Source organism: Myotis myotis, unplaced genomic scaffold (assembly GCF_014108235.1).
Source record: "Myotis myotis isolate mMyoMyo1 unplaced genomic scaffold, mMyoMyo1.p scaffold_m19_p_8, whole genome shotgun sequence".
NCBI lineage: Eukaryota > Metazoa > Chordata > Mammalia > Chiroptera > Vespertilionidae > Myotis > Myotis myotis.
Window position 1 is genome coordinate 9,696,342 of NW_023416390.1, and position 23,532 is coordinate 9,719,873.

General features: G+C 39.6%; 1 protein-coding gene across 6 annotated transcripts in view; it reads right to left on the reverse strand.

Annotated features, from left to right (window-relative positions):
* The window catches only part of TRAK2 (trafficking kinesin protein 2), a 57,904-nt gene that overhangs the window by 14,737 nt on the left and 19,635 nt on the right, over positions 1-23,532 (reverse strand). For 4 of the 6 annotated variants that reach the window (XM_036320054.1, XM_036320055.1, XM_036320056.1 and 1 more), the window contains 8 exons: positions 18,904-19,177; positions 15,839-16,033; positions 8,569-8,645; positions 6,929-7,045; positions 5,721-5,930; positions 5,057-5,135; positions 1,792-1,922; positions 845-919 (listed from right to left, as the gene is read on the reverse strand). In XM_036320054.1, coding sequence (XP_036175947.1) covers positions 845-919; positions 1,792-1,922; positions 5,057-5,135; positions 5,721-5,930; positions 6,929-7,045; positions 8,569-8,645; positions 15,839-16,033; positions 18,904-18,994 — 975 coding nt within the window. In that variant the 5' untranslated portion in view covers positions 18,995-19,177. Of the gene's footprint in view, positions 1-844; positions 920-1,791; positions 1,923-5,056; positions 5,136-5,720; positions 5,931-6,928; positions 7,046-8,568; positions 8,646-10,340; positions 10,452-15,838; positions 16,034-16,693; positions 16,762-18,903; positions 19,178-23,532 lie in introns of those variants that run through there. The other 2 variants (XM_036320057.1, XM_036320058.1) reach the window with 2 other exon arrangements.

Below are 23,532 nucleotides of genomic sequence, written 5' to 3' on the forward strand. Positions count from 1 at the left end.
AGTTTCTTCTCCCTTGTTTCAGAACCTTCTTTATTGTTAGATTCACAAGCATGTTAAAAGAGTACATACTTTTCAGAGTGCATTTTAACTTCAAAAATTTCTTCAAGTGTAGCATGTAGACTGTATATTAGCATCACCAGGGTTGGGAATGCTTATTACAAATGCAGATTCTAGGCCCTCAGTCTAGACCTACTGACTTAGAAACGTTCAGGGATGGTGCTTGGAATATCCTCTTAACACTCAGCCTGCCAGGTGACTCTTATGCTTGCTAAAGAGCCACAAAATTATATCTAATACATAGTTTTTATGTAGATACCAAGTTAGAGATTTTTGCTATTTCTCCTGACATTTTAAAAACTGTTGGCCCTGACTGGTTTGGCTCAGTGGATAGAGCGTCGGCCTACAGACTCAAGGGTCCCAGGTTCGATTCTGGTCAAGGGCATGTACCTTGGTTGCGGGCACATCCCCAGTAGGGGGCGTACAGGAGGCAGCTGATTGATGTTTCTCTCTCATTGATGTTTCTAACTCTCTATCCCTCTCCCTTCCTCTCTGTAAAAAATCAATAAAATAAAAAAAAAAAAAAAAACTGTTGTGGTAGCTAAGGTAAACTGGTAAAAGGGTCACATATTCCTAAAGAATCTTATAAAAGTCAAGGTTTTCCCTATGAATCAATAGGATGTTGCCACGTTATTAGTTTTAGAGAGGTAATTTTTTAGATGCTTTACTTCTTAGCTCTCATCTTGATCCTCTGTTGTTGTTATTTTAAATCTTATTTACAAAGATGAAAGAAGCTAATCCTTCCTCCCCCTCCTGTATCACACAAGATAAAGAAAGATTTCATTACCTCCAATGTCAGTTGTCTTTGGGCATCTTTGGAAGCTTGCAGGTGCAGTCTCAGTTCTTCCTTCTCAATCACATGCTAACAACATATTAAAGAGACACGTAAAGCCTTCCCATATAAAATAGAGGCTACTCTCTTTAAGACATTCTTAAGGGCATAGTCTATGTAGAGATCTCTAAAAAGCTCACCTTTCAAAAGCCAAATAAGAGCAATATCATGGGCAAAATACAAATCCATAAAGGTGTTCAGAGGACAATGAGCACGAGACAGTAACTCACATCATGCTGTTCTGAGGAAGATCTGACCCATTTTACTGTAACCAACCCCAACATTCTTTTAACATTATTTCTGTAAATGATGACCTGTTAACGAATACATGACCGCAGATAAACAGTCTGCTTGCCTAAGAATTCTAGGAACTAACTTCAAAAGAAGCAGACTCTGACCTTCAGACATTCCAGCTTCGGGAGAACTGCTGACCTTCAACCAGTTATTTGAACAGACTGTTGGCTCGCTCGGAGAACTCTCAACCACTTCATTTTGATTGTTCTGTTGTGTGGTTTTTCTCTTCCTCCTCCCTCCTTACAAAAACCTCTGCCTGTGTCCAATTGTTAAGACAGCCTTGGTGACAGGAGTCCACCATCTTCTCAGGCAGCCGGCTCTTGAATAAACCTACCTTCCTTCTACCAGCCCGTCTCTAGATTATTGGTTTTTGAGCGGCAGGCAGCAGACCTGGGTTCAGTATCATTTTGAGAGAGAAATAGTGACTTGAAAGTAGTTATTCATGCTTCATGACACAGAGAAGACTAAAACAGTAATCAGTTTACAGCACTTTAAAAGTCATCAGTTTACAGGGACCGTGTTTATTTTGCTTAATCTAGTACTTAGTGCAGTGCATGGTACTAGATCAGTGCTTAACAAACATCTGTTGAATGAAAGAATGAACTTACCTCTTTAAGTTTGTGCTGAAGATCTACAATTTGAGACAAGAGAGAGGAGATCTCTTCTTGATATCGTATCAGTTCATCACTCTTCCCAGACAATTCCTCAGTCATTTTGGACATCTGAGCATTTGTTTCACCTTAGAAACAAATAAGAATTTTAAAAATTAATATAATTGAAGGGTAGGGGTTGGCAAACTATGACTGTGCGTCAAATCTTGTTTTGTAACAAGCACTGGACTATCACAAATACAATGTTCTTTAACATAAATTTAAAAAATAAAGATTCTTCTGAAATAAAAGCTAATCTTAGGAATTGAATATGAGGCAATGATGACTTATAAAGGCAAGCTAAAGGTTTTGCTTTAATATTTTTCATTATGAAGAACAAGTAGGCTGAAAAGATATAGGTGAATTACATATCTTTGCAAGTGTCAAGACATAATCTCATTTATGTCTTTGAGAACTCTTCAGGAATGTAAATAAACTCCCACAAACAATGAAAATTAAACTTAAGAAGTCTAACATAGGACATTTCCAGAATGGAGCAGTTACAATCTGTTAAACCTACTGATAAAGCTACTGAGATGCTTCTGTAGGAGAGAGACTTTCTGGGATATGTGGCAAACTGAGTAGAGCCTCTAAAAGCAATTTTTACAGCCTAGCACTCTTGAATGCACATGAAACAGAATCTTTCCATTGGGGAAATAAATCTTTATTTCAAATAAAAACTTTGATATCTAAACACAAGTGACAGAACCATGTATCAGTGTCATATAAAACTATTTCTTAATTGACAGAACCCCTATAACATTTCATAGGATGGCAACAAGAAGGAAGGAGGGCTGGATCTGAATTCTTGGGCAAGTAATCACTTCTTTGTTTTTTAAAGTTTAAAAGGTGGGTAATGATAGTGCTGATGGAGAAATTCAATTTACATTGCTTCTGGTTCTCTAATATTCTGTTACTCTAAGTTACCATATTCTGAGGCCCACAGCCCAAATGAACTGATGTGATGTTATGTTTCTCTTTCAATGTGACAGGCTTTATATTAGTAGAGAAATTAAATATCTTTCTCTAGTAAAGCTGATCTTTTCCCAACTAACTTATTTTAAAAACTATTTTAGTTAACACTACATCAAACGAAAATATATTCCTTTATAGACACACTAGAGGCCCGGTGCACAAAAATTTGTGCACTCGGGGGGATGGGGGTGTCCCTCAGCCTGGCCTGTGCCCTCTCGCAGTCTGGGACCCCTCGGGAGATAACGACCTGCTGGCTTAGGCCTGCTCCCGGGTGGCAGAGGGCAGGCCCAATCCCTAGGTGCAGCCCCTGGTCGGGCTCACAGCAGGGCCGATTGGGGAGTTGGGGCACCACCCCCTGTCATGCACAGAGCAGGGCGGATTGGGAGGTTGCGATGCCACCCTCAGTCAGGCTCAGGGTAGGGCCGATTGGGGAGTTGGGGCACCGCCCCGTCACACTCAAGGCAGGGTTGATGGGGAGGTTGCGGCGCCACCCCCTGTCACGCACAGAGAAGGGCCCATCAGGGGGTTGAGGAGCTCCCCCCGTCACTCACAGAGTAGGGCCGATAGGGGAGTTGGGGCACTGCCCCCTGTCACACACAGAGCAGGGCGGATCAGGGGGTTGGGGCGCCGCCACTGTCACACTCAGGGCAGGGCCGATGGGGAGGTTATGGCTCTACCCTGTCACACACAGAGCAGGGCCCGTGGGGAGGGGGCGTTGGGGTGCCGCACCCTGTAACACACAGAGCAGGGCCAATCAGGGGGTTGGGGCGCCGTACCCTGTCAGACACAGAGCCGCAGGGCGATCAGGGGTTTGGGGAGCTCCCCCGTATCAGGCACAGAGCATGGCTGATCAGGAGGTTGGGGTGCCTTCCCCTGTCACAAACAGAGCAGGGCGGATAGGGAGGTTGTGGCCCCGCCCCCTGTCACACACAGAGCCGCAGGGCGATCAGGGGGTTTGGGTGCTGCCCCCTGTCACGCTGATCCCGGTGCCAGGAGGCCTCTCGGCTCCACTGATTCCGGTGCTGGGAGGCCTCGCGGCTCCGCTGATCCCGGTGCTGGGAGGCATATTACCCTTTTACTACATAGGATAGAGGCCTGGTACATGGGTGGGGCTGGCTGGTTTGCCCTGAAGGGTGTCCTGGATGAGGGTGGGGGTCCCCACTGGGGTGCCTGGCCAGCCTGGGTGTGGGGATGATGGCTGTTTGCAGCTGGTCACACACCCTTCAGGGTGGGGGTCCACACTGGGGTGCCTGGCCAGTCTGGGTGAGGGGATGATGGCTGTTTGCAGCTGGTCACACACCCTTCAGGGTGGGGGTCCACACTGGGGTGCCTGGCCAGTCTGGGTGAGGGGATGATGGCTGTTTGCAGCTGGTCACACACCCTTCAGGGTGGGGGTCCTCACTGGGGTGCCTGGCCAGTCTGGGTGAGGGGCTGAGGGCTGAAGCTCCCAACTGCTCTTTTTTTCTTTTCTTTTTTATTCTGGGCCAGCTTTAGCTCTGGCTCCAGCTCTGAGGCCTCTGCTGCTGAAAGCAGGTATCTGGTTTGTTTAGATTCTATAATCAAAACAATGTATAGTATAACTCCAGCTCTGAGATCCTGGCTCGCTGAAAGCAGGTTTCTGGGGTTTTGTTTAGCTTCTATATTTGTTACAATGTTTCAAACTGCAGGCTCAGAGGCCAGCAAGGCAGGCGGGGAACGTTGGTTTCCTCTGTCATTGAAGCAAGCAAGCCTAATGTGAGTTTCAAGCTGCCTGGCTGCCGGCTGCCATCTTGGCTGGCAGTTAATTTGCATATTGCCCTGATTAGCCAATGGGAAGGGTAGCGGTCATACGGCTAATTACCATGTTTCTCTTTTATTAGATAGGATAGTTGGCACTTAATAAATTACTGAATGTCAGACCAGGCTCTGCCACGGATCTATCATTTTCTGACCGACAAATCACGTTCTCTACAGGACTATTTTCTCGTCAACCAAATAAGAGCTCTGGTTTCTTTCATTCTAACATGCTATAACTGATAGAAATATAGATCTTATTCAATGAAGATGGCAATTGAAACAAAGACACTTCTGAAAAGTATATATGTTATTTTATTTAGAGTTGTACGTTAATGTGATATTCCAAGATCTTCAGTAATTATTTAATAGTGTTTCTTGAGATGTTTCTACTGAAACCTTCGATCTAATTTCTGAGTTGGAGATATCCTACCAAAGAACTGCCCAAAGGCAAACAGAATGTTTTAATACTTACGAAGTTCTTTAACACAGTCACTGACAAGCTGTTGCTCCTTCTCTTCATAGCTAATAGTTTCTGTCTTTATGTGACAAGCCTTCAAGAAAAAAAAATAGTGATATCTTCTAATTATTTTACAGTATGAACTAAAAAAATTCTAATTTGAACATAAAAGTTGATCACTTACAAAGGAAAACAACAACTCATAAACCTTTATCTACCATAAAATAAAGGTATGGAAAAGGATGTTTCAAACATCTTACTCATTCTCTCTGAGTCTCTGTAAATGCCTCCTCCCCCCTCTAGCCCCTCCTCGCCCTGCTCCCATACATTTCTGCCTGGCTAATCCCTAGCCTCAGCTAAAATATCACTTGCGTAAGCAGGACTTCTCTGATTCCCCCCTCCATCACACAAGCTCACAGAACCTTGTAATTTTCCAACATAAACTCCACAAGGTACATATTCTATGCTGTGGCTTTCTCATCTGTCAGCTTGCTATTATCCACTTCTCAGTGGGATCTAAGAAACAAGGGAAGGAAAATAAATACGAGCGTCTTGGCTGCACTCCCTAATTAGAATGTCAACAGCAAATCCTTAGTTATGCCACATTTCATCTCAACTCTACCTGGGTTTAAACCTACAACCTTTAAGTTAACAAAACTGGGAACTGGGTTGAATGTACCTTGGACCGAAGAGCCATATTCTCTTCCTCCAGTTCCTTGAGCTTTTCTTGCAGCATGTCCAACTGTAGCAAGCCCTGAGATAAGTTGAAGGACTCATTGAACCGAAGAGGTGTAGAACAGCTGGAATCGGTCTCACTCTCTTCCGAAGCAATGGAGACAATTCGAAGTAACTCATCTTTCTTGGATAGCTCATGCTGCAGTTGATTGACCTGCACAGCAAAAGAGCTAGATTTACAAGATGTCCTTTATTTTGTATTATTTAATATAACATATGTAATATAACTTCTAATTCATTGAGCAATTATTCCTCATCATAAAACAAAATAATGTAATTAGCTGCTAGATTTACTCACTAAAGTAGCAAGTGCTAAAAAGAAAATAATAAACCTCAGATACTTCCCAAACTATAATTTTACAGCATTAACTCAACAAATATAGCTTTTTCTATACTAGATGAGAAGGAAAGCCAATTTTTACATTCTATATAATAGAAATATAGGAGGAAATTTTTCACAGTTGAAAACAAAACAAAACTGAAGGAACTTCAAACTATAAGAATGGATCCCTACTTTCAAATTCTTATCCTAAAGTTTTGTACTTTAAAGCTGTATAACTCTGCATGATTTCCTAAGTAGTCCTAGGAAATATATTCAACATAAAGGCTCAAATGTTATTAAATATAATGCATTTCTAAAATGTAAGTAAAACTAGATAAAAATAACAAATTACAGAAAACTTGAAATTTAACCATTCAAATTAATAATAAAGCAGTTCTCACTAAAAATATTCACTGCTTAGGAATAAATAAACTTTCAAAATGTCTTTTCCTTTTCCTTTTGTTTGGGTTTTTGACTGAAGATACTTCATTTGGGTATCTATTATTTGGGGCTGAATTTTTTTAAAACTAAAGTTATAGATGACACACAAAGTTTACACAAAGGGGCGAGGAAAAAAGCGTTAGAATTTAAGTACTACAGGCACTGAATATAGGCTTTTATATGGACCAAGGCAGACTCACACAAGCACTCCTCTGTAAGGTATTTTTCATTTCTCTACTGGTTAGTTCAATGGTTACCAACAAAGTCCACATGTACTGGTGTTATTTACCTACTTACTGTCATCAATTCAGGGACACCCAGGAAAATAAATTCCTCCACAGCCCAAGACCTAAACACTTCACGCTGCAAATACTTGATCAAAGACTTACTTGGTCAAAAGCTTGTCCCAACTGCTCCTCCAGGGCTTCATTCTGCTCAGCCAACACATGATTCCGCTTTAAGAGAGCTTGTCCAATGCGAGCAGCTAGCTCCAGATCACGATCCCTCTGTTAAAATCCAAAACACTTTTCTTTGAGCAACAACAATATTACATGGTAGGTTAGAGTTCTGCAGTCAATTTTGCTAAATAAACACAAAAAGCAACATTCTAGAAAGTATTTTAACACCCAGATACCAGATAAACACAGGGCCTAGCACACAGGTGATGTTTAAAATATGTTGGTCAAATGGATGACCACCACAGTTATAAATGCAAGAGGGCATTTTTCCCCCTGATATCAAGTGAAATTTATTGATTAATCAACCCTATTAATTAGGATCCAGCGACCTAACCTTTACACTTACAACTTTGGGGAATTAGAAAATCAATGCAGTCTTCAAAACTGAGGACAGGGCCTGACACACAATAAAGGCCCAACAAATGCATCTGTCTATCAAGCATGGTAATGAGGCAGAATTTGGTATTTAAGACATGAGGATCAGGTTGGTATGCTGAAAAGTGTTATTTAGAGCAAAGCTTATATGCCCTGAGAGCCAGAGGCTTAGAAGAAAGCATAGTCAAGAGCTCTACTGTCAACTGGTGCAAGAATGATGATGTGAAATAAAGTAGGGGATAAAGGACTGGAAGTTTTGACGTACAAGGTTCTGTTTAAAGTGTAGAAAAAAAGAGAGTCAAAGAAGTTGGTGGTAATGATGCAGGCATGCCTAGAGAAAAGCCAAGCAAAGCAAGAGTTACTCTTCCTGGGTACATGGTGATAGTTAGAGCACAGAAATCTCATCTACATGGTGGTGGTGAGGACTGTATTCTATAGGATGAAAACCTGTCAATATACATATAACTACCTTATATATGAGTATGGGCTCTGCTTACAGTAATCACTATAAATAAAATTAAGCTTCTGTTCTTTTGCTCCATAATACATGACAACAGGTGGATGGGTTATTTCCAGATTTTCAAGGCCCACTTATCTCATTGTCAACGTAAGCTAAGTGGCATACACAGAATCGTTCTGGGGAGCTGGGGGAGGGGAGAAGGGGTACTTCAAAGAGAAAGACAGTCTTCCATAAGATCACTGAAACTGAAGTGTAAGGAGACACCTCTATGACTGCCAAGTGGGAAAGGTACACCACACATACTAAAAATGTCATGGACAAAGTGAGCTAAAAAACAGCCCAAACTGAGAGTAAAACTCTTTGGGAAGATGCTCCAAGCTGCAGGAGTAGATTTGCAAGGGATCTGTCTCTTGAATAGGCAGTTCTGCTCCAGGCTGAGTGACATTTTTTTTTTTTTTTTTAGGACAGGGAGGCCAGCCAGCACCATTGTAATAAAAAGCAAAGCAGACAAGCAAAGCCCCCTAAACCTTCTATAATTTCATAACAATTAAGTTCAGAAACCATTCTGCTTTGGAATGCCAGATGGTATGCCAGTTGTTCCAACTGTAACAACCTTATAAATTAACCCAAAACAAAGACATCATCATTTTTCATTTGATATAAAAACTTGATAGATTCCAAATGATCTTTAAGTTTTAGTTTTTTGTACTGGCAAAAGAAAAAGATATATTCCTACCTCTGCTAGGAGATGTGTAACCATGTCGATGTCATTGTAAGTTTTGGTCATCTGCTCCACCCTGTCTGTGCCTAGAACTAAGGTAGGATTTAGAAACAGAAGATAATTTTAGCTATTCATAAGAAACAAAAGATGACAACCAAAAACCCAGGCTTTTACAAGCCATTTAAGAGAATAAAAATACATGTGAAAAAAAGGGGAAGGAGATGTTTCATGTGTTAGACAATCTGTAAATAGATTCATTATTACAAACAAACATACATCATACAATAAATTAAGAAAGTATCAAATGATCACAAGGCAGTCACTTCCTATCTCTTCCTTCCTTGGTAAGATTAGAACTTTGGCCCACTCACACTACAGAAAGTGAGCTGGGAGAATGTATTAAGTCACCAAATGTTTTACATCCTCATCTAAATTGAAGTCACTGAGGGCTAGTTAGAGAGAAGTTATACTGTTACAAAGGAATTCAATTAGAATTCTCTTGTAATTATCTTGAATATCATCACCTATTATTGTGAGTTAATCTCCTATATAAGAAAGGGGTAATATGCAAATTAACCCTAACACCCTCACAAGATGGCTGCCTATGACCAGGCCGGCAAGGGGGTTAGTGAGGGATGACCAAACAACTGAACAGCAAGCTGCGTGGGGCAACCAGGCCAGCAGGGGGAGCGTGAGGGTGACCAGGCCAGTGTGTGTGGGGCAGTTGGGGGCAACCAGGCCGGTGGGGGGGGGAGTTAGGGGCAACCAGGCCGGCGGTGGTGGGGGGGGAGTTAGGGGCAACCAGGCCAGCAGAGGGGGGCAGTTGGGGGAGACCAGGCCGGCAGTGGGGGCAGTAAGAGGTGACTGGGGGGGCAGTTAGGGGCGACAAGGCCAGCAGGGGGGGTGCAGTTGGGGGTGACCAGGCCAGCAGGGGGGCAGTTGGGGGTGATTAGGTTGGCAGGGGGGGCAGTTGGGGGTGATTAGGTTGGCAGGGGGGGCAGTTGGGGATGACCAGGCTGGCGGGGGGGGGGGGGGCAGTTAGGGGTAACCAGGCTGGCAGAGAGGTGCAGTTGGGGGCGACCAGGCTGGCCTGGGGGGCAGTTAGGGGTGACCAGGCCAGCACCCAGATGCAGTGAGGGGCGATCAGGCTGGCAGGGGGGGCAGTTAGGGGCAACCAGGCAGGCAGGCAGGTGAGTGATTAGGAGACAGTGGTCCAGGATTGTGAGAGGGATGTCTGACTGCCGGTTTAGTTCAATAAACTACCATGTCCTAAACCTGCAGTCAGACATCCCCCAAGGGGTTCTAGATTGGAGAGGGTGCAGGCTTGGCTGAGGGGACCGCCCCCGTGCACGAATTTCGTGCACCAGGCCTCCAGTCAATAAATAAGGAATAGACTTGTAAGACTTTTTGTAGCTTTGTTATGACCATAATCATTTTTAGCTTAATTAAAAACCTGTTATGATAATCTTCATATCTAGACTATTGCTATAAAATAAACCTATACTGGAGACCCAGTGCACAAATTCATGCACAGGTGGGGTCCCTCGGCCTGGCCAGCGATCGGGGCCATCTCACCCAGTCTTGATTGGGGCCAGCTGGCTGGGGGGAGGGACCGCAGGAGGTTGACCGGCTGCAGGAGGTTGGCTGTGGGAGTGCACTGACCACCAGGGGGCGGCTCCTTCGTTGAGCATCTGCCCCCTAGTGGTCAGTGCGCATCATATAGCGACCAGTCAACCGGTCATATGGTCATAATGGTCGCTTAGGCTTTTATAAATATAGATTATTACCTGCATAATGCAAGCGCAGTATTTCTGCACCTCATAAACTCAGAAACTGTTAATGCACTTGGATAATTTTGCTCCAAAGAGAAGGACAAACATTACTCCAGTGACTCCACAGTCATAATAAGCAATATCTTTTTCAGCTGAAAACGGTGAATACAAAAGGAATCTTTTGACTTTGGAGTGTACTACATGACACAGATTTATGTTTGACTTAGGTTTTTATAATTACTTTGTCTTGAAGAAATAAAAAAACCAGAGACTTTGGAGCAGAAAAGCTTGAGTGAGCTTGAACAAGCCACTTAACCCTTCTGAGATTCAGATTCTGTATTTATAATATGGAGGCCATAACATGCATCGCACAAGGTCATTAGGAAGTTCAAATATGATCATTTATTGATCAAAACTGTTAACTATCATACAACTATTTACAGCTATTACTCTCTGAACACAACTGATATGTATGAAATAGCCCTGATTTTAAATTCTCTGCAAATAATTCACTGAGTTGGCAGCAAATACTATGATTTAAGTCATTTGTAGTTCTTTAGACCCATCTTGATACCTGAAGTTGCCCAAAAGGCACCATTAGACATGGTTATTATATCTGAGATTGTAATTTTTCTTCCTAGTATCATTGCTTAAAATGAATATGAGAATTACTCAGACCTTAATTATTAATGATAATCTTATTCCTAGTTAAAAGTAAAACAAAGTGCTGTGTTGATATTAGAAAATAGCTAAAAAAAAGAAGTTTTAAACTGAATATAAGAAAACTTAAAAGAAGAAAACTATCCAAAACTAAAAAGAAACATTTTCACTTGAAAAGAATTCATATTTACAAGTAGAAAAAGTGACTCCATAATTTAACCACAGGATTAAGGAAAACAGGCTTTTGGGTTTAAGAAATCTTCACAATTTGGTAGCTTATTGGCACTAACAGAAATTCATTCCTTGTCCTATATACTAAAAGCTTAATACACAAATTGTCCCCTTGATTGGGAGTTTGACCAGGAGTTCAACCAGGGGGCGGGGCCGCTGGCGGCTGGAGGCCAGGGGAAGGGAGGCGCCCTGGCCAGCAGCTGGCAGCCTCTAGGGACCCTACCAGTGCACGAATTTCGTGCACTGGGCCTCTAGTATTCATATAATTACTTCCCTTCTCTTTCTCATAAAAACCCCTTGCCTTCACCCCATAATCAGAACACTAGTTGGGTTTCTGCTTGAATCAGTGCTTCCTGAACAGCTATTTTTTGTGATCTCAAATAAATGCCTATTGCCTCTTACCTTGGCCTTTTATTTTTAGAATAATAAGACTCAGTTAAAAACAATTTTATACAATTTAAAAAAAAACATGACATAGCTCATTTTACATAATTGACCACAGTTGAAAATGAAGTGGCAAATTTAATTTGAAGTAAAGCCAGTAAGTTAAGGATGTAAAAGCAGCTGTGAGCTGCAAGTCACACATGATGAAAGAGGAAGAGAAAATGAAAGACACAGTACTACATAAAACCATCTGTCACTGCTTGAGAATTTAAAACTGAACTTTAAGAAGTTAATCTCATTTAATGATCTCATTTTCTTGTATGAGGGACCTTGACTGAGAGGAATTACTAGTATATGATGTCTAATACCACAAAGCAAGCCATTAGTGGCAAAGCCAGAATAATAATGAGGTGATAACAACCCCAGCTCACAAGGTCAGAAGATAAAACTTGGGTCTGCTCATTCCTAGTACGGAGCTCTAACACCATCCTGCTGTTTCTACCACAGTCCCACCGAGATCAAAAGGCATTTATCTGACGAGGTACTCGAGTATCCACATGTTCTAAAACAGCACAGATCCCAATTCTGTTCTTTAAAGGGTGGGTATTATCTACATACAGGAGAAGCTGGAAGGATATACATTAAACTGTTAATAGTGGCTATCTCTGGGTAGGGATTATACTTGATCTGTTGTTTTTGTTTCTGTTTTTTGCTAATTTTCCATGAATAAATGTTATCTTTATAATAAAAAAAAATAGTTCCTGTTAAGAGATTGCAAAAGTAAAATTTAAAATGCTTTAATATGTATTATGGCAAAGAAGTTAGGTAATGCAACCAGAATTTTCCAATTCTTATGTTTTATGTGAAACAGGCTGTATACTACCAAGCCCCAAAGGCTGAGCCAGCTCAATTGCAGAGTTGCTCCACTGATGTCAGTCACAAAGCATATAGGAACAGAATGGATTCCTCTCTGCAGCCTAATGAGTTCTGTCTTCTCTTCCTTATCACATACTCCTAATAAAGACATGTTGCTTAGGAAGATTTCAAAAGTACTCAGGGCACAGCTCTTACAAGTTCTCTTGGCATTTAGGCATTGAAATTAAATGCTTCTAAAACCATAGACTATTAACTGTAATTCTCTAACCAGGAATGAAGAGATAGTCAAGCAGGCTGACTTTATTATAGTAATTTCTATAAAATCCTATTTTCCCTTCAGTTCTTAGCGGTTAAAATAGAAATTTGTTAAATGGTACAGAAATTAACAATGCTTCTTGCTTATTTCCAGACATGAACGTCCCTAACCTAATTCTCTGAAATAACAATAATAACAAAACCATATAAATCAGGGAGATAATAAAAAAAATTTATTGAGGTACAATGGACTATATAGATAAACATATTTTTTAACAGAACGATTTTGTAACTTGGTTTTGGAAGGCTGTTAATATTCAACATTTTTGGTGTAATATTTAGAGAATTTAATGTTCCTGGAAAAAAAAAATGGGGGTAATATACACAAGCACTTACTTTATTTATTCTGCATCAACTGCCTCAATCTCACATTTTTTCAGGATGGGAACTACCAATATTAAACTTTGTGTGCATGGTGGGGACTAAGATGGAACGGGTTTGTTGGACCCATTCATTACTCTCGTGATCTATTTTTAAAGTAAACAACTTCTTTCCAGTTTCCAGTTTGTTTGGTGGGAGCTTGAGAACAACCAGTATCATTTCCCTCATGTGAAATGGGCTCCCAACCCAAAACCCATGTTTCCTTCCAAATTGATCTTCTTCTCACAGCTCTTTCAATTTCTTTACATTATGTGAGAGAGAAGGTGCCACTTCTTTATAGTTTGTTAAAATTCATTTTAATGAGCACAGTATCTACTGGCATGTGCAGGAAGTAGGGATAAGAAGAAGCTGAACCCAAGGATGGCTCACCAAGATACATAATTATTTAAAACCACCAATCTTGAAATATCAAGGGGATAGAAAACTGTGGGAAAGGGTAAGAGAATGTTTTGTATCTTGCTTTTTAAAGCCTTGGTCAATTTGCTAAATAAAGTAAATCACTTATCTTTTACATTCATAAGATGAAAATTCATAATGAAAGTTATTTATATTAGAGTGAACTGCTAACCCAAAGAATTGATACCTTTAAAATAACAGTGAAATGAAAGTAAATCACAAAGATAAACTATTAGTGAGGCAATTATAATCCCAGTTTATTTGCTTCATGATCTCAGGTATATCAACATATAGTATAGAGTTTAATTTTCAAAGTGAAGTAAAAAAAGTATCATTCAACTAATGGAGCAGGAGTGTTTTCCAGGATCTGAAGGACAGATCTGTAACATCCCATTAATCTCGTTTTAAATGGCTCCCTTGAACATTATGGTTTGTTTTATATAAAGTCCTAAAAACCAAGTATTTAAAAATCTTTCATTTCCCAGGTTAAAAAAAAAAAATTCATCCTAAAAAATAACTCCATTAAATCTTTAAGACATCTTTCTAGCTACAGTGCCTCCATATCCCTCCGTGACTTACAGGACAAAGAACATAAACTAAGGGATACTTTCTGTGCCATTTTATCAAAATAATGACAAACTAAATTTATCATGATGAAATTTCAGTTTGAAATTTTCTTCTCACAAATCAAAAAACTCATGGAACAAAGGGAAATAGAAATAAAAAATAGTGTTCCTTTAAAAAAGCATTTTCTAGAAAATCTCAAGCAAGCCACTTCTTAAACTAGAAAGTTAGAAAAACCGTAAGAGCCTTGTTTAATATTCAACTATTTAAAAAAATTATTGGGGACAGAAATACAGTCTTATCTGAGTTTCTTGATATTCCAATTCAAGTTTAAAAAATGTTTAGAATTCTTTCTGAGCAGTGAGTAACCTTGTTCCAGGAAACTACTATTAAAAGCAAGTTAATGATTACTATGAAAACGAGTATTTCACAACCATCATTCTCCAGCCACAATCTTTAAAAACACAGAAGCATGGACTAGGAAAATGTCTAGGATCTAACGTAACCTCATATCTAATTCAAATAAAAAATATTTCACAAACATAACGTGGAACCTATAGACTTTTATTATATATTAGAGGCCTGGTGCACAAATTCATGTGTGGGTGGGGTTCCGGTGGGCTGGCCAGGGGGAGGGGACATAGGAGATTGGCTGGCTGGTCTTGCCCCCTGGTTGAACTCCTGGTCAGCTGAACTCCCGCCTTAGGGGACAATTTGCATATTAGCCTTTTATTATATGGGAGGATTATAACAGCTATTATATAAACAAAATTTCTATAGGGAATAAGGAAAAAGTAAGCACAGCCTGAATGTAGATCTTTAGAATTAGGTGAAAAGCAAAAAGATCTCCATACTTTAGTTAAAAAAATATATTCTATTTAATTTTGTCATATCTAAGAGTTTGGTGTAAAACAGACTTACTTTCAGAACAATCTGGTTTAGCCTTTCACAAATATTCTCTATGAATTCTTAAGTAAATAATGAAGATTACTACGTAATGTGCACTTATTTTTCCTTGTCATTATTAAAACCACGTATGTGTCCAAGAACTATGCTTCTTAAAGACTGACATAGTTCTGCCAAAACCGGTTTGGCTCAGTGGATAGAGCGTCAGCCTGCGGACTGAAAGGTCCCAGGTTCGATTCCGGTCAAGGGCATGTACCTGGGTTGCGGGTACATCCCCAGTGGGAGATGTGCAGGAGGCAGCTGATCGATGTTTCTCTCTCATCAATGTTTCTAACTTTCTATCTCTCTCCCTTCCTCTCTGTGAAAAATCAATAAAAAATATATTTAAAAAAAAATTAAAAGAAAAAAGACTGACATAGTTCCTTTGACTGTGTTTAATAGGGAAGATAAGAGTAAAAAAGTTGATGGCTTAGGAGATCAAACTATTGGGACAGTTAAGTGTCAAGAGACATAAAGGAATATTAAATTTTAAATGATTTCACTACTTTTTAAAAAGTTCCCTTTCTACTCAGTGTGAGAAAATATCAAATAAAAGATGGAAGAAATGGGAACATCTGGATATGCTTGCAACCTTGGACACTCAGAGCCGTAAGAGTGACAAACTTTTTGTATTCAGACATAACACATAGAATCATCGCCAAACAATGGCTATAGTTGTCAAATGTTTTAAAAGCCAATACCAAGATACTCATGATAATTACTTCAATGGACAAACTCTAAAAGGATAAAAAAATACTCACCCATATATCGAAAAGTCTCTTCAGCAAGGACTGGAGAGAGGGCGCCGGATGCATGATGCTGCCGGTGTGGGGACCGAGTCCAGTCTTGATTTTCATATAGAAAGAGAGAGTCCACTTTTAGTCTATACTGGGGTAGCTGTTCTTCCAGCAGATTCACCAGCTCAACTTCAGGGAGATCCTCATTGGAGCAGACATCTAAAGAAGAGAGTTCATGTAAATGAATCCAATATATTTCAATTACTAGGCTACAGAAAAAATTCAGTGAAATTCATTTTGTGAAAGTATATATTAGCCAAGATAATTTCTCCACTAATTTTTACTAATATATCCTAGTACTATAGTTGGTCTTTCTCTGGGCTACTTTAACATGAGAACTTCTACAGTAAAAATAATACCACAAATATGTAAAAATATATTGCAGTGCCTATGTTTTTAAACTTTAAAATAAATTTAGACAAATTTATTATTTCCTCCTTGTCAATCTAGTTAGTGCTGGTTAAAAGAGATCTGATCTCAAAAATGTATAGGCTTAAAGGCAGCAGCACAAAACAACTAGCAGAAAGTGGTTCTAAAGAAATAAAACTGTATCCTCTTTAGTAAAAGAATTTAAACTCTGTGGGAGGATTCCTTAAAATCTGGAAAAATCAGCTAGATATAAAAAAAAATTAACACTTACTGGTTAAATATTAACTGTTACGTTAACATTCCAGCACAGTGTTCTTGCACTGGTTCTGGACTAAGTACTTCATTTTTATTTGAAATATGTGGTACACTGAACTTCCTAAATACCTTTCACATCACTACTCTCACCTGCACACCCTAACTCCCCCGCGTCATTCATATCTCTGAACTCACCTGGGCTTCTCTGCCTTTGCGTGCTTGTTCCTGGCTTTCTGTCCCAAACACTGCCCATCATTTAACACCTTTCAAATTTAGCCATTTACAAGAAAAGGAAAGTTATCCCTTGTAACATGCTTAAAATACTAGGGCTTAACATAGAGAAAATACAGGATGTCACACCAACCCCCTCACTTTTTTAAGAGATCTAGTATTTCCTTTGTGGGTTATATAAAGAAACATGTCCTAACTCTGGCAAATAACAACAAAGTAAAATAACACCCTAAGAGAGTAAATTTCTACTACTTGACCTTAACTTAACAATAACAATTTAATAAATCAATTACAAGAAGGCTGACAATATTAGACAACCCTATGCACCTAGAAGTATATGCTGTGGCTTCATTGTTGGGGTCCAACCCCAGCAGGTCCAGGGATCCCCAGAGGTGTGGATGGAGTCAGTGAAGAAGGAATGACACGGAGAAAGCGTTCAGTTGATCAGCAGCCTAGCCAGGATCTCTGTCTTTTATTGTCTTGTTACATCTGTATTTATACCAGTTGATTCCAATCCTATCAATCTCTATTCCAAAGGTTAGGGTGTTTCTTATCTCCATTCCAGGGAGTAAAGATTATGTATCTTAAAGGTGATTGTTTGTAGTTAAAGTGATTAACTACCCGCCTGGCATTTAGTTAAGAGGTTTTATTCCCTCCCTAACTTCAGGGAAAAATCCCTACCTGGGGAAACAACCTTTCTCGGAGAGGTGACCTTGGTTAAAACACATAGCGCCAAGAAGGTGAGCAAACATATTAAAAACAGTATGCCATATAACGCCAGGTCCCTTGAAACATATGCTGTGCAGATGTTTCTTCCCTGCAGCGACTGTGTCAAGCAGCAAGGACGGACCGGCTTCCGGCACTTCATAATCACAAAGATGAGGTACATTTAAAACCTTAAATATGGTTCTAAAGGAGCTCTTAGCAGATCTCTTAAATGAGCCCTAAACTACATCAAATTCTATTTCTATGAATTCCATGTGATTATCCAAAATTTTCCTGCCACAAATATATATCCTACCGGTTGTCATTATAATACTTTGCAGGAAGAGGAGTGCTAAGTGAATTAAGCCAGTAAGAGAAAGATAAGTATCACATGATCTCACTCATATGTGGAATCTAATGAATAAAATAAACTGATGAACAAAATAGATCCAGAGACACAGAAGCATGGAACAGACTGACGAATTTCAGAGGGAAGTTAGGGGTGAGTGGGAAGTGATTAACTAATGGGGAACTTATATACATATATGCATAGCCCAGGGGCACAGACAACAGAGTGGTAAAGGCCTAGGAGGGGCGGCTGGGGGTGAAGGGAGCCAATGGAGGGGGGGGGGGCGGGGGGAGAAAAACCACAAACAAACAAAGGGGACATCTGTAATACTTTCAACAATAAAGATAAATTTTTAAAAATTACCGTACAGCCCTAACTGGTTTGGCTCAGTGGATAGAATGTTGGCCTGTGGACTCAAGGGTCCCAGGTTTGATTCCAGTCAAGGGCACATGCCCAGGTTGTGGGCTCCATCCCCTGTGTGGGGCATGCAGGAGGCAGCCAATCAATAATTCTCTCTCATCACTGATGTTTCTATCTCTCTCTCCCTTCCACTCTGAAATCAATAAAAACGTATTTTAGAAGAAAAAATTACCATACAAAGTTAAAAAAATAAAATACATTTTCAGCAAACATAAATATAACTAAAGTGAAGTAACTTTAGAAATAGCTGCACAGGTCAGGTTTTGTGGACCAATGAGATTTAGAACCAAAGTTTAGAAAAAACGTTGGGTGTTCAGTTTTTGTATTTAGTCTTGCAAAAGAGGGCTGGTAGGTCTTCACCTGTGTTTGTACACTCTGTCTGTCCTGAGTGTCTCTTACGTGCCAGGTATCTTTGTTGGGTGCTTGCAGGATATACAAATACAAGCATCTTTGTCCTTGCCCTTTGGGAGTAGGAAGACTAGTATGACAGTTCCTGCTGACTGTCACATGGTAGGGGGCGTCAGACACAGACAAGTAAAGGCACACAAGGCAGATTTTGATAATATGATAGGAGACTATGGGATGAGAGAATTAATTCAGTCATCCTCCATTTCATTACAGTGATCTTATACACTGGATTAAGGCATCTGCATTTTATCCTGTAAGCAACACCCTTCAATATTTATTAAACTGCACTCACCAGTGATGCTCTCCGAGTCTCTGTGATTGTTATTCATGAGGTTTTCTTCACCCATTGGTGATGTAAAAATGGCATTCTGGGACTGATTCATGCAGGATCCTTTCTTGCTTTGGTTGAGAAGGACAGCTTTGGTATGAATTAGAGTAAAGGAAATCCATCAAGCCATTCAATAAAAAAATGGATCTGGTTGTATGGATATTTCCCGATGGACAAATGACATCTGCAGCAATGAGTGCTCGCTCTCAGGTGATTATCATACCTTGACAGTCATGACCTAAAACAAAGAACAAAACAAATGACTCTGACATTCAGCATGCTCGCTAACAGCAGCAGTCCAATTACCTGCAATACAATGTCTGGCATTAAGAATGCTTTCCTAATGATGCCTACAACATGGATACATCTCAAAATAATTACCCTGGATGAGAAGTAAGACAGAAAAAGAGTACGTAGTTTATAATTCCATTTATATAAAATTCTAGAAAATGTAAACTTATCTATAATGACAGAAAGCAGATCAGTGGCTGCCTGGGTTTGGAGGAGGGATTACCAAGGGGTAGGGGAAACATTTTGGAGATGATGAATATATTTATTATTTTGATTGTGGTGATGGTTCCACAAGTGTATACCTATGTCAAAACTTACCACATTGTACACTTGAAATATGTTAATTATAGTCAATAAAACTATTAAATTTTTTAAAAATAATTGACTGTTTAAAGTAAAATAATAATATATTGTGGGATCTATAATATATGTAGATGTAAAATGTACTACAACAATTGTACAAAGGCCAGAGGAGAAAAATGGAAATATACTGTTGTAAAGCTTTTATATTACATGGAAATAGTAACATATTGCTTAAAGGTAAACTGTGATAAGTTAAAGATGTGTACTATAAATCCTAAAGCAACCAATAAAATGACTCAAGAATTACAGATAATAAACCAACAAAGGAGATAAAATAGAATAATATACAACAGTGTTTCTCAACCGTGGCACTGTTGACATTCTGGGCCAGATAATACTTTGTCATATGCTTTGTATAATATTTACTACCTGATTCTTTGCAGAAAAAGTTTGCCAATCCCTGATTTAATAGTACTATTATTCAGGCATCAAATAAACATCTGTCTAAATCAATTATTTCCTACATCAACTTCTTAAACAGGGTTCCCCCCTACATTTAGATACTTGCAATTATATCACTACTTCTAGAAAAATCCCAATAAACTAAAGAACAGACTTCTACTTTTTACACCTACAAGTATATTAAAATTATTTTCAATTTCTAAGAAAGCATTGTTAAAAAAGTAATGTCACAAATTTGCTTGTGAAGAAGAGAGGGGAAGGAGAAAGGGAGAAGATGAAATGGGAGAGGATAAAGGCGAAGTGTCCTTCATACTGGTCCAAATGGTTCTTAAATAGAACTGTGGTTCTTAATCATATTTTAACCAAAAACCATTGTGAAAATTTAACACTAACCTTGAGAACCTCTGCTGAACACTGTTACATGCCAGCTGGTTTAATCTTATATTTACATTACCATTCCTATTTTTTCAAAAAATTTTTTTTTACATATATCACACAGGAACACTCCCACACAAAAATCCTCAAGTTTCAACTATGGATTCCAGATCTTTGTTTTAAAGAATTGCTTCTTGCCCTAGCTGGTTTGGCTCAGTGCATAGAACATCGGCCTATGGACTGAAGAGTCCCTGGTTTGATTCCGGTCAAGGGCACATGCCTGGGTTGCAGGCTTGATCCCCAGTAGGGGGCATGCAGGAGGCAGCCAATCAATGATTCTCTCTCATCACAGATGTTTCTATCTCTCTCTCCCTCTCCCTTCCTCTCTGAAATCAATAAAAAATATATTAAAAAAGAATTGCTTTTTAAAATTGTTGATACTATTACAGATGTCCTCTATATGCATCCTCATTTACCCACCTTCATTCAGCCCCCACCCCTCTCCCTCTAGCTATCACCACACTGTTGTCTGTGTCCATGGGCTATGTCTATATGTTCTTTGGCTAATCTCTTTGCTTCTTTCATCCAGTCCCCCACAACCCTCCTCCCCTCTGCCCTCTGTCAGTCTCTTTCATGTATCCATGCCTCTGGTTCTATTTTGTTCATCAGTTTATTTTTTTATTAGATTCCACATATAAGTAAGATGCCCTAGTTGATTACAGCATTGACCCAATATGTCAAGGTTGTAGGTCTGATCCCTGGTCATACAAGAGAATTGCATCTTAATCAGTTTTGGGGGTTTTGTTAAGGGTTTGGTCTTAACTTCTGCAAACAAGAATAGAGAAAACCAAGTTGAACACAGAACTAAGTCCATCTCCCGAGTCAAGCAGGAGGAATCTAGACCTCCAGGGCAATCCAAGAACCTACCCAACCTGCAGACTATGGAGCAAGTCAGGGATGATCTGGAAATGATGTGTTCTTCCTGGTGACTCTCTAGTACTAAATAAACCCGCTGGATATGCTCTGGTCTAGATCTGAGCTCCTCAGTAGGTCTAGTTTGGAGCAGCAACAGTGAGTACAGAATAATGTCTATAACTTGGCATTAGACAAGCCTGAATTTTCAAGCCTGGTTTTCTGACTCTGAGCACATTATCTAACAGTTTCTCATTGTCAAGATAGGAGTTATAATTAACTACTCTTTATAGGGAGGGTCAGGTATGAGGACTAAAATGCTTGTTGCCTTTAGTTTCCGCCTTTTGCTTGGGCCTGAAGAAAAGATGCTGTCTTCAGCCTAATATTTATTCTTTTTTACTTTAATAAAAAACATAGTTTATTGGAAGCAGATACAAACTCCATTTCAATATTTCTTAAGTTTCTGGCTCAACAGCCAACTCTAAGCCCATAATGGCTACCCTGTTTGTGTATAGAACAGATGTAGTCTAAAGATTACATCTGAATAATCTTCATAAAGAGATAAGAACTGAGAAAATGTACTATAAAGAGACAAGTGTCATAAAACAGGGCTATTAAGGGAGATTATTTCTTCATGGATTGTGAGGAAGGGCTGCTTATAATAAAAGTCTTAACTATAACTGGTACCATTATCCATAGTATAGTGGCTGTATTCGTTTCCTGTTATTACTACAACAAATTACAAGTTTAGTGGCTTAAAACAAAGTCAATTTATTATCTTACACTGCTGGATGCCAAAGGATGAAATGATTTCAATGGACCAAAATCAGGGCTGTGCTTCCTCTGGAAGCTCTAGGGGAGAATCCTTGTCTTTTCTAGCTTTTAGACCTACATTCCTTGGCTTACAACCCCTTCCTCCATCTTCAAATCTGTTTCTATGTCCCATCACCACCTTCTGCCAAGTCTCCCTTTATCTCCCTCTTACAAGGGCAACTGTGATTACATTTAAATGGAGTGGAATAATCCAGGATAATCTCCCCATCTCCCAAATTCTTATTTTAGTCTCTTCTGCAAAATCTCTTTAATCATCCTATATAATAAAAGCCCAGCAACCAAATGGCAGAACGACCCCTTGCCCCGGGCAGCCCTGCCCCCGATTGGCGCCCATGGGGGCGGGCCGGCTGGAACCCACCAGTGCACGAATTCATGCACCAGGCCTCCAGTATAAGATAACAGTCACAGGTTCCAGGCAATAGGATCTGGATATCTTTGAGGGCCATTACTTAGTCTACCACCAGGGGTCCTCAAACTACGGCCCGTGGGCCACATGCAAATACAAATATTGTATTTGTTCGGTTTGTTTTTTTACTTCAAAATAAGGTATGTGCAGTGTACACAGGAATTTGTTCATATTTTTTTTTAAAACTATAGTCTGGCCCTCCAACGGTCTGAGGGACAGTGAACTGGCCCCCTGTTTAAAAAGTTTGAGGACCCCTAGTCTACCACAGTAGTTAAGAACATGAATTCTGGAACTAGATTGCCTATATCTGAATTCCAGCTTCACTTACTAGTTGTAGGATCTTGGATAAATTACTTAACCTCATTTCTTCACCTATAAAATGGGTCTAATAACAGGGTCTACTTAATGGGGTTGCTATGAGGATTAAGTGCGTTGAGAGGGAAAAATAATAGCACCTACCTCAGGGTCCATGAGGGAATTACATGAGTTAAACATGTAAAGCTCTTAAAACAATACTTTAGAATACAGTAAATATGATGCAAATATTAGTTTTAGTTCTATTAGCACCAATTAGTACTATTTGTCATCATTATTATTAGTTCTGTACCTTACTCGAAGTTAAGCACAATGTAAACCCTATTCCTGACTCCTTAATGCATCTTCCCTCAACATCAAAAGTCACATTTAATTCCTGCCTTCTGACAAGTGATATTTAGTGCCATTAATCCTTTTTCTTTCTACTTCTCTGATGCTTAAATAAAGAGAAAGCATGCAAAATCAGAGTGCTAAATGTAGTAAAACTGAACTTTGACAAGCCAAACAACACCCTTCAGTGCCCTTCCTAGTTTGTACACGCATATTCTAAGTATTTCCTTGAGTACCATCTACTCTCTATGCTGGATCTCTGCTCACACTTTTTAGGAACAATTTTGCTGCTTTTTTAAAAAACAATCAAGCATATGCATTATTAACAAGAAGCCAGCTTTTGTAATTCATGAACATTGAGGAGA